General features: G+C 36.7%; 1 protein-coding gene across 1 annotated transcript in view; it reads right to left on the bottom strand.

The window, feature by feature from the left end:
* Positions 1-446: 446 nt before the first annotated feature.
* Positions 447-11,923, bottom strand: part of CLIC4 (CLIC family member 4) — a 51,388-nt gene continuing 39,911 nt past the window's right edge. The window contains exons 5-6 of the mRNA XM_016216291.2: positions 4,610-4,791; positions 447-3,940 (exon numbers count right to left, since the gene is read on the bottom strand). Coding sequence (XP_016071777.1) covers positions 3,776-3,940; positions 4,610-4,791 — 347 coding nt within the window. The 3' untranslated portion in view covers positions 447-3,775. The remainder of the gene's footprint in view (positions 3,941-4,609; positions 4,792-11,923) is intronic.

The raw sequence follows: 11,923 nt of genomic DNA, 5'->3' as shown, positions 1-11,923 counted from the left end.
TCTAGTAATCTGGCTGAATTTTCTTATTTCTAATAGTAGGCTGTTCTGGATTTTTCTGTATGTGCACTCATCTGCAAAAATCAATCATTTGGTCAATTCTTTTCAGTGATTTTATCACACTGAATAGGATGCCTCTAATAAAGCAGCTATGGAAAATAGCTGGAAATATCTATGATAGAGGGCAATCCTGTCTTGTTCCTGACTTTAATAAAAGGGCTTCTGTTTCATATTTATACATCAAATTTGCTGTAGGCTCTTGGCAGATATCTCTTTCAGATTAAAATTTTTTTTTTTTACCTCTGGTCCTATTTTGCTAAGAATGAGTATCATGAAAGTTTTTATGAAGTTATTTTATGCACCTATTGAAATATGGTTTTTCCTTTAATGTATTAATTGTGCTAAATCACCCGCTTGTGGGGGGGAAAAAAAAGTCTCAAATAAAACACTTTTACCCCAAGTTGTTATTTATTTTCATGAAGGGACAGAAAAAAGAACCTTTAATGATAGTGAAAATATACTTTATTTTAATACAATAGCTGCCAGCAATATACTGGATCCAGAGACAAAAGAAAATACAAGCATTCTATAATAAGCTTTCATTTACCCTTTCAAGTAATTCTAAAGAAAATACTCCAATTCTGCTCAACATTATGACTTGGGTAGTTGAAATTTTTTTCCCATGATAAAAATATAATTTTGAAAGCCCCAATCTTGATAAATTTGTAAAGAATGGAATAAAAAAAAGCCTATATCGTATATCAATTAATGAATGCTTTCCTCGCTTTGAATCAAATACTATTATAACCGGTGTAGAAATTGGTTGATCAATAAACTTGATGAAATGTGTATCAAAATGTTAATGAAAAAATACATTTTTATTTCTTATTATTTTTACCTTGTAGATGTCTTCTAAATGGATATTTTAAATGCAGAGAAATAAAAGCTATCTACATGCAACTCTAGAGAGAAGTAAAACTGCCTAATTCTAGAGTTGATCAACTTAGGGTAAGAATAAATGTCAGAAATCTCTTAATTGTATACAAATTGTTCAAGGGCTTAAAGATAAGTTATGTAAGCCAAAGTTACCAAGAAATAAAATCTTATATGAATTCTATCACAACAATCCTAGTAAAAGATAACAGAACTATATAGAAAAATCTGCATTTACTTTTTTTTTAAAAAAAAAGAAGTCATCAACTGAAATTGTAGAGAGCTTTCCAACGTGGAACACAAAAACTGTTCCCTTGGAAAATCATGAGAGCTTCCATTCAGACTAATCTTGTTAGTTTAAATGAAGGGGAAAATGATTCAGTAGTTGCAGAAATAATACCAGACATTTCTGTTATATCAACCCATACACTATATGAATTTCATGCCATGAAAATTTTTATTACCAAATTTAAGCTATGATCTTTCTACAAATATAAGATGGGGTAAAAGAGTATTTGTTGGGATCATCCTATTTACTGGCTTTTGTCTATTTGATAATTTCAATTTCATTTGACTAACTTCCCTTATAAAATGAGGTCTTTCTACAGAGAAAAAAAATCATTCTGCCTTCATTGAAATCATAACAGACCTACCTTCCTTGGACATAGAGAGGGACAGGCAGGTGGAATCATAGGATAAATTTTTTTGTAGAAAGAAAATATCCAAGGTCAAAATATTTCACAATTGAGTTTCAGAATGAATTTTTCATCACTCTGTTTTAAGGAATGTTGCTCTTTCCTCATTAGCCCTCTGCTCCACACCACTTAGTCCACCATTCACCGGAAAGAACTGACACCCCTTCTTTGGATCTTTTTCACACTTTAAGCTCTGAGGCAAGGTTCAGCATCACCTGAATGCCAAGTTACCACTGTTTAAAAGTAGGTGAAAAGTGATGGCTGGCTGTGTACTGGTGCAGATCTGACATTTTTACCCACTGAAGCTACTGCTACAGAATGTCTCAATAGATAACCTGATAGTACTTCTTCCTGGAACCAGATAAATCAGCACCCAATCTTAATTACATAAAGGTGGGTGCTCAAACTCCTGATCCGCAATAAGGAGTTTTAAGGAAGGCAAAGCAAAAAAAAAAAAAAATCTCCCTGAGCCAAATGGATACAATATGGAGCTTTGTTTATCTTTGTATACTAATTACTGGTAGGTTAAAAAAAATGCAGAATGCTTATAAAAATCAGGCTGCTTCCATAAAGCCAGTGCTTACTAAATGTCAGCATATCTAAGGGAGGAAATCATTGCCATTTTAAAGCAATATACTTAAAATTTCCAAAAACAGCCTATGAGAAATAGCACTTCTTAAACAAGTTAGGTATAAAAAATTACCAAAAATGTATTATAGTCATAACCCCATCTTTGGAGTACTTAGAAAGTCCAATTTTAAAAAATGAATACATAGCAAACTTTTGTTTTATTTTCACCAAGTTCACCCTCCCTTGTTAGAGCTCATATAATTCCTGGTTTAGGACTTCAATTTAAAAACAAACAAGCATGCAGAGTGCTATTCCTCAGTGTGGCTGTAGAAAAATTTAATGGAAGGAAACACAATGACAGACATTAGGAAACATTGCAGTAAATACGCACTCACCATAACAACTATAGTTTAGTCCAAAAGGAGCAAGCCATCCTTTACCCAAAGTCCAACAGTGAATGGAGGTGGAATGGAAAAGCTGCTAATCTGTGTTTTATCTTATTTTCAATACAGGAGAGATAATGCATTCTTTAGATTACCCACATTAAATATGCTTTAGAAACAAAACTCTATTTGCTATTTTGACAAACCCACCCTACATTCCTTAGGTTAATTTCTGTGTTAATTTTTTCCTTACTAATCATTGTACTGCTATAGCTAAATCAGTATCAGTTTATGTAGTGTTGCTCAAAAGATCTATACACAGCGAGGTCTATGCCTACCTAAAAAGGAGCTTTTTAAAATCAAGGAGAAAGCAATAATGTTCCAAATGAATGGCACTGGGCAAAATACATACAGCAAACACCACATTTAAACAGAATATAAGGTGCCCATTGGTTTATCTTATATGGATAAAACGCTCAAAAAAGATTGAGAATATTATCCCTCCCTTTAAACTTTCAGCTTCTACATAGTGTCAGGTGTTATCATTGGTATAAAGGATAAATGCTTTTAGGAAAAGTAAAAATCCATGTACAAAGTAGAATAGCAAAATCTGTAGTGACTTTCTGCAGAGGCTCTCCTCTCGCGGTGACACCCTTGAGTACATCACCAGGATAGACTAAACTGAAACAGAGTATTTTGATACAGTAGCAATCCTCTCATATACTCTTACTAAATATTATAAAATTCCAAAAATACATAAATATTCCTTGTACCATGCATTATGCACCAGTTTGGGGCTGACTGATGAGGTCATGGTTACTTTTTGACAGTTAAACATTGCACCTCAAAAGTCCTGCCATCTACACACAGTGAACGGACACAATGGTGAGGGCTCTAGAGAGAGAGCAAACTACCTCTAAAGTAAAATGTTTGGGATGAAGTGTCTCCAAATTAGAAGAGAGGAGGATATGGGGTAGGGGAGGTAGGCAGGGTAAAATAATTTTAAAATAATACTGCTTAGGAGTGTATGCTTAAAGATAACTACTATACCTTATCTATCCTTTATCCTAATCTTGAGTAACTGCCATGTTCATGCAAAATAAAATTTCTATTTTATAGGAGGAAGAGCAGTCTGTTAGGAAAAGCATATTCTTAATCAGGAAAAGATGTGAAGACATCTCTCTCATAAGTGCTGTTTTACTTGGTAAGTCTTTTGGCTACATCACTATACGCAATTTCAACCTCCTTGTCACTGGGACAGGTGTTGGTGAACTCGTCCCTACTGTAAGCATTGGTTAAGTATCTCCAGATGCCAGTCATTCTTTTTGGAATGTCAAAATTGCGGTATTTTTTGGCCACCACCTGAAATACAAAAAGATCAAAAGTTAACATTTCCTTTTCATGTTAACCAAAAATATATCTGATTTTAAGGAAAACTGATTTTGTGAACCTCTGAGAACGCCTTCCGTTTGGAAGAAAGCTTAACGTCCTCTATGCCATTCTCATCAATGTCGTCAGAGAGGGGGAGAATGAAGTTAGAAGTGACCTTCATTCTAACCAGAATTTTAGATGACGATAAGGACTGCAAGCCACACCAGAGATTCGGAAGAGTGACGCTGACTGCAAACGCCTGCCCTGGCCATCCAGAGATACACCTTAAAACACACACTATTTCAGATCTCTATTTTTCTTGATCTTAATCTTTATTGCACAACTAGTGTTCATTACTATTCTATTTAGCAGTGTCTCACACAATAAATGCTCAATACACATTTTTGCCTTGAATAGAAAAAGCCAGGTGATCACAGAACAGAATTTGGTGATATGTTAGTGTAGCAAACTCCAATTCAAAGTTACCTGTTACATCTGTGAATTTTTATGCAGTCACAGAAAAAGAGAATATTCCTCTTTTTCATACACCTCAATTTTCCATTTAATTGTTTCACCTATGGCCTAAACAGCATTAAAATCCACTGGCAGATTCCCAGTCATGTCAGAAGAGTGATGTGACACCACATCCCACAGGCCTACCTTGACAATGTGCAGTTTGGGCAGCAGGTTGCAATCAGCCAATGTCATTTCATTGCCATCCAGAAATTTACGTGTGGAAAACTTAATGTCCTCCATACTGTTCTCATCAATTTCATCAGGGAGAGGAGAATTCAGATACTCATCCAGTTTCTGCAGTGTTTTCAAGAGGCCCCTCTCCAATGCTGAAAGAAAGATGGGAACACTGTAAGAAGGAAAACCCCCGGGCCCCCAAGTAGAAACATGACTCTTTCAGTCACTCACTGTCAAATGCTCACTCTGACACTAGGCACACGGAACAAAATAGACAAGGTTCCTGTTCTCCTGGCCTTACTTATATGGGGCAGGGGGTGAGACAAACAAATTTGTTCAAATAAATATAAAAACAAGCATGACAGTTTCAGATAGTGGTATCTGTAAAATCTTAATAACTAAATAGCCCACATATGATGAACACATTAGGGCCTAGTATAGTTGATGTTTAAACTGGAAAAAAAAACAAACCTCCCTCCCTTGTTAATACTGAAATAGGCCAATTAATAACCCTACAATGGCCTCTAAGTGTTCAAGTGAGAGGAACAATCACATTATTTCTCACTTTAAATCAAAATCTAGAAATGATTAAGCTTATCGAGGAAGGTATGTTGAAAGCCAAGGTAGGCCAAAAGCTAGGCCTCGTGTGCCAAACAATTAGCCAAGCTGAGAATGCATGCAAAGGAAAACTGAAGTTCTGCTGCCCATGGATCAAGGCATAATTCTGACTTTCAAGTCTTATTTAAGAAATCCATTTCGTAAAGTTATAGCTGCCATAAATCATGCCTCCTCTTATGGATCTGGGCAAAGGAAATTGAAAACTTCTGGAAAGGATTCATTTACCATTCTGGATGCCGTTAAGAACAGTCATGAGTCATGGGACAAGGTCAAAAATATCACCACTAACAGGAGCTGGGAGGAGGCTGATTCCAGCCCTCATGCATGACACTGAGGGTTCAGGACTTCAGTGGAGGAAGTAACTGCAGATGTGGTGGAAACAGCGAGAACTAAAATGAGAAGTAGAGCCTAAAGATGTAACTGAATCACTGCAATCTCATGATAAAACTTAAACGGATGAGGGGTAGCTTCTAACAGATGAGCAAAGAAAGTGGTTTCTTCAGATGAGATCTACTTCAGGTGAAGATGCTGTGGAGATTGTCCAAGTGACAATAAAGGATTTAGAATAGTGTGTGAACTTAGTTGATAGCAGCAGCGGCAGGGCTTGAGAGCACTGACTAATTTTGAAAGAAGTTCTACTGTGGGTAAAATGCTATCAAAGAGCATCAGGTGCTGCAGAGAAATCATTCAAGAAAGGAAGACTCAACCAACACAGCAGACTCACTGTTGTCTTCTTTTAGGAAATCGCCACCGCCACCCCGCCCTTCAGCAACCACCACCCTGACGGGTGGCAGCCATCAACACGGAGCCAAGACCCTCCGCCAGCAAAAAGGTCACAACTCCTAAAAGACTTGCACACTTAACAGACTACAGTATAAACGTAACTTTTCTATGCAACTTATTTATTATTTTTTAAATATATTTTTATTGATTCCAGAAAGAGAAAAGGAGAGGGAGACCGATAGAAACATCAATGATGAGAGAGTCATTGATCGGCTGCGTCCCGCACGCCTCCAACTGGGGATCGAGCCCGCAACCCGGGCATGTGCCCTGACCGGGGATCGAACCCCGATCGCCTGGATCCTAGGCGATGCTCAACTGCTGAGCCATGCCCGGCCGGGCGATTACTATTACATTTTAAAAGCTTTACATTTTTTGCCCGGCCGGGCGTGGCTCAGCAGTTGAGCATCGCCTAGGATCCAGGCGATCGGGGTTCGATCCCCAGTCAGGGCACATGCCCGGGTTGCGGGCTGCAGCTGATCAATGACTCTCTCATCATTGATGTTTCTATCTCTCTCTCTCCCTCTCCTTTCCTCTCTCTGAAATCAATAAAGATATATTTAAAAAAATATATTTAAAAAAATAAAAAATAAATAAAAGCTTTACATTTTAAAACTCAGGGCTGGTTTACATTAAACTAATAGTCTACTAACTCAAGAACTTATTCCTTCTAATTCTTGTTACTAAATTCAGGCCTAGCGCTTACTTCCCCCACCGTGCTGCGCTGTGGGGTAAAGCCCGCATCTTGCACTTCTTCTGCACCTCCCCTAAGCCACAGCACTTTCCCCACGCACACATCGGACACTTGGTCAACATCTGGTCCAGGCTGAGAAAGGACAATAATTAAGTAGAGAAGTGTTGATTTCTTAAATGTACGGGTATGGTTCAAAAGGAAATTAGGTAAAAATGTAGAACAGACACTTTTAAAGTCAGATGAGTGACAATATTTGTACTTGACTCTTGTATCTTTATGGAAAGCTGAGAGTGAGGTCGGTACTGCATATTGCTCTAGAACATAACAGCCACTTTAAAAATGCAAAGAACTGGTAATATTTCTTACTTAGGTGAATATCAAACAAACTGGAATGTGTTATGTCAAGTGACAGACAATATCAGGATGAAAGAGCTACCTATTTTATTAATAAAAAGTCACTCTAGCCACAGCCAGGATCAAGCTAGTTTGTTTCTTAGAGGAAACAGTTAAGCATTGGAACCCAGTAAAACAAAGTTGAGAAGTTAGGGAAGGTCAATTGAAACTAAAGGAGTGACGGGGAATCAAGCCATTAAAAAACAAAAGAGAAAAAATCCAAGGGCAGTAAATGCAACCTTTCCTTAATTATGTACAAGCTGTTGATAACGCATATAGTCAACTGAAATGTGACGTTTGTAAATTAACAAGAAAATGGAATGAGAGAACTAGTTAGGTTAGTAAGGAGACCAAGGCATGACAGGAAACTTCATGGTTGTGCTTTAAAGCGGAAAAAAAAGAAAAGAACAGTAGAATCTCAGGACTATAGACCAGCAAACGTAAGGATTCAGTATGCTTCTTATCAAAAGCTGTAAATACAGAATAAATACATATTAGTATCAGGATGCGGTTTTTGGTATGATTACAATGAACAGAAGCCTGGCCGGTAAGGAAGATAGTATTGCCTGAATTCCAACCCTGAAATAATGCCTGAAATGGACGTGAGTGGTATGTCAAGTTTGAGCCAGTTCGTAGTAATCTTCAACCTGTTCTAAATCAATCCTTTTTCTGAATTAATTCTCAAATGTATCCAATAGAAAAATAAAATATCCTAAACTCACAAGGTTTATACCATACGATGCTTATAATCCCAGATGTAAGACATGAACTAAAGTTAAGCTGACAAAACATTGCAATTACTGTTCTTTCTATCATTTTGGACTTAGCACAGCACCTGCAGTGAAGTTGAATTGCTGTACCTGACTAGAGTGTTAGGTGATTTTTCACAGTTAGAAGTGTCAGAATAAAGGGTATATTAGTGAACACAAAGAAAGCTGAGTTAGTTTGATACAATTTTTATGTGTCAATATAAGAATGGCCAACAAAACAAAGAAAAATATAAGTACCAAAAGGTACCAACGAGCAAGATTCAATAAACATAACAAGTTTTGAAGATAAACCATCAGAAAGGAATTTGAGGTTGGTTGAGACAGAGAAAATGTGAAGATTAACCACTAGAAGGCAGTAGCAGGCCACCAGAAAGTAGCTCCTCGCCTTTCGTACTTAAGTAGCACTGTTCCTCTCCAAGTAATACTCGATCCTAACAAGGTCTTTCGAGTTCTCAAAAAAAATGAGTAAGTACAACAGAAGCCATACGGTCAGTTTTAAGTTAATTATGAAAATCAAAACACCCTTTTTTGCCTCTGAGAACCCAGTTAAATTTAAAGGATTAACACACATGCACACACCAGGATCAGGAGTGTGGAGAAATGAATACATTCACATTAGTGGGAATATTAACTGGTACAGACTTTTGGAGAGAAAAACCTTTTTAACCTATTTGGAATCTAGTACAAAGGCATTCACTGGCAGCATTGTTCATAATAAAAAAACTGGTGACAATCTAAGTGCCTACCAACAGGGAAATGGTTAAATAAAAATCTGTGTTATTAAGTATTAAGCAGCATTTCTAAAAAATGAAGTAGATCTATACTTGGAAGAATTTCCACCACATAATGTGTGAAAAAGGCAACTGCATAATGTAAATATATAAATACACATTTACGTACAATGCAAAATTACATAGAAAAAAGGATGCATAGTGTTGGGGAAGAGGTTACATAATGTAATTAAAGAGCACCGACATTTTATTAAGTTTGTATTTATGCTATTTTAACTTGTGTAATAAGCAGGCATTATTCTGTTACCTGTATAATTCAAATGAGTAAATACAAGGCAGAAGCCATTCAATGTAACAAGCCCATATCTGTTGTAGAAAAACAATACAATTTACAAAGAAGAAAACAAAAATTATGAGCACTTACATGGATAAAACTATATTTTAAAGCTACTGCTAGTTTTAATAAAGGGCAATCTTACATAAACAATTTTTAAAGGCTAGGAAACACATGAGAGGAAAGCAGGGAGAGGTAGTGAGTATTTAAAGATGATTAAATATATAATGTGGTTTCATAGCTACAATGATGAAAAACCATCCTGATTCCCAACACTTTTCCAGAGAGGAAAAGAGGAAGGGAAGGAGAATGAATCTTGAATAAAAAGGAACTAGTTAGAACTTATAAATTCCACTCCTCCATTTAAAAACAGGAATTTGGACGTTAAGGACTATGCCTCAGAGCATATAATGGCAGATTTTCATCACTGCTAAATTCATGAATCTCTGAATATAATAAATACCAAACAGGTTAATAAATATCTATTAGTTATACTTGGGAGCTTAGTAAATTATATAAATTAATGAAATCACAGAACTGAACAAAAAGACAGGAGATCTGGGACAACTCGTACCTAACCCATCCCCATAAAAGGAATTACTCATAAATCTTTTTTAATGCTTCAAAAGATCACACAAACTCTTACTCAAAACCAACTTGGACATGTTACCAAAAGAATTATATATTTTATCAATCAATCTATCGTCAGTGCTTCCCTTTATTTTTTAAATCTTATGTTTACTATGTACCTCAATCTAAACATTAGCACTTCAGTTTCACTTTCACTAGCCCAATACTGTAGCATCTAGGCCTTTAATCTCTTAGAATGAGGTCTTAAAATTGTCCAAACCTTTGTAAAACATTGGACACTGTAAAATATTTCATAGGCTGGTAAAACTAAAAGACCTGTCTATTCTGATTTACCATATAAAATAAACCCATCTCTATGTAAGTTATTCGTTGTTTGGAGAAATGAGATGTGTTTCTTAAGCTGATTTAAGGCATTTAATTGCATGAAACAGACAAATAAGAGACTTGCAACAAATAAACATAAGGGAGGCCCATTAATGTCCAAAATGATTTTGGAACACTGTTTTCTAAAGTCTCACAGCAGTGAGAGGCCCTTGTGGGGAGAAGTTGCTTGGCAACTGGAATTCTTATTTACCAATAGGTAATTTAATATAAGGCCTTCTAAGTTATGCACTGTGTAATCCACTATGTTGTTTGTCCTTACTGGTTACAGAATTCTAAGGGCAGTGTAAGTAAGCATGGGTGGCTACTTAAGACACTAACAAATTGATAGGAAAAAACAGAATACAAGTTATACTTCAATGACTCACTTTCTCCGCTATTATCTCCTCCCAACATCATCTACCAAAGCAATTTTTTTTAAAGCAAACACATTTTATTTTCCTCTCCTCCTCACCAAGTGTCAAAAGAAATTCAACCACCCTCCAGCTTCCGAAAGTCACAAAGAGTAATAAAAACATTATGCCTTTAAGAGAATTCAAAGGACTATGCAACAAGAGCATCTGGTATGAAGACAGTTTTATGGAAAGAAAAGGTAGAACAGAATAGAAACTGTGGGTAGAAGGGGCTCCAGTGTAACCGTTTACTTAGTGCATAAAATGCTTAAACAGAAACATTAGTCAGAAAAAAAAGCCAGTTACTAAGGAGAAGACTTGCTCCCAAACCAAAGCAGCTTCTAGAACACATTTATAGGTGTAAGCCAGGCCTGAGCACTAATGTCCTTCCCTTTTCTCCCTTCTCTGTAGAACATTTCATGCGGTAAACATTATTCCAGGAACCATTGAAATTCAATACTGAATTATAAAATGCTGCAATTTTAAAATGTAATAATCAAAAGAATAATAGCCTGAAGCCTGAATAGCTTGGAAATCTGCCTAAATGATATAAGGAAATCAGCGACTGTTTCAATTTTTAAAAAAACATTTATTCTTGCTTACCCAGCACTGATTCCTCCCACCCCCTTTCGTATTCTTGGCCATTTGCTGCCATAAACTTCTACCCAAAAGAGCCCCTCTAGGCTGGTCAAGCACCTTGCTCATGCACAGTAGGTTAGGGACAGAAAACACCAAGAGGCAGATCACTCACTTCAGATCACCCTACTCTCAAGAGTTTCTCCCACATGTTAAATTTTGTAAGGTTGGCACTGGGCAACAGCAAAATAAGATGTCAGGAATTTTGCTAACAAGTGCTCTGTTGTGCTGTTACAAAGTTTTCCTGCTTAGAGAAGTCATTCCTGATGAAGACAGCTTTTTTTTAAAAAAGCACACAAATGTATATTTACATATTTAAATATCACATACTCATATATTATTTCTTCCTCAAATAGGAAAATATATGTGAAAAACACTCAACTGTCTAAAACGATGGTGGAGGCCCTGGCCAGGTAGCTCAGCTGGTAAGGTATCACCCTGATACACCAAAGTTGCAGGTTCCATCCCTGGTCAGGGCCCGTATAAGAATCAACCAATGAATGCATAAATAAGTGGAACAACAAATCCATCTCTCCCTCTCTCTCTCACAGATCAATACATAAAAACAAAAATTACAATGATGATAGGTTAAAATATCTTTTAGGAGCTGGCTTTTTGGTTATTGTTGCTACTGTTAAAATACTAATGCTCCCCTACAGTTTTCTACAGAGAACAATGCCTGATGTCTCAAAGGAAAAAAAGGGAAATTACTGAATGGTGTGGCCAAGACAAGTTCATTAAATGGGGCCTCTTTCAGTTGGTTGGGTGTTGTCCCGTGCACTGAAGGGTTGCCGTCTCAATTCCCGGTCAGGGCACATGTCCAGAGTGTGGTCTTGATGCCTGGGTTTTGGGCTTTATCCCCATAGGGGGTGTGCAGGAGGCAGCTGATGGATATTGCACTCTCACATTGATGTTTCTCTCTCTCTCCCCTTTCTTCTCTCTCTAAAAATCAATTTAAAAAAAT

Source organism: Miniopterus natalensis, chromosome 9 (genome assembly GCF_054644295.1).
Source record: "Miniopterus natalensis isolate mMinNat1 chromosome 9, mMinNat1.hap1, whole genome shotgun sequence".
Taxonomy (NCBI): domain Eukaryota; kingdom Metazoa; phylum Chordata; class Mammalia; order Chiroptera; family Miniopteridae; genus Miniopterus; species Miniopterus natalensis.
Note: the sequence above shows the minus strand (reverse complement) of the source record. Positions and strands in the feature narration are given on the sequence as shown.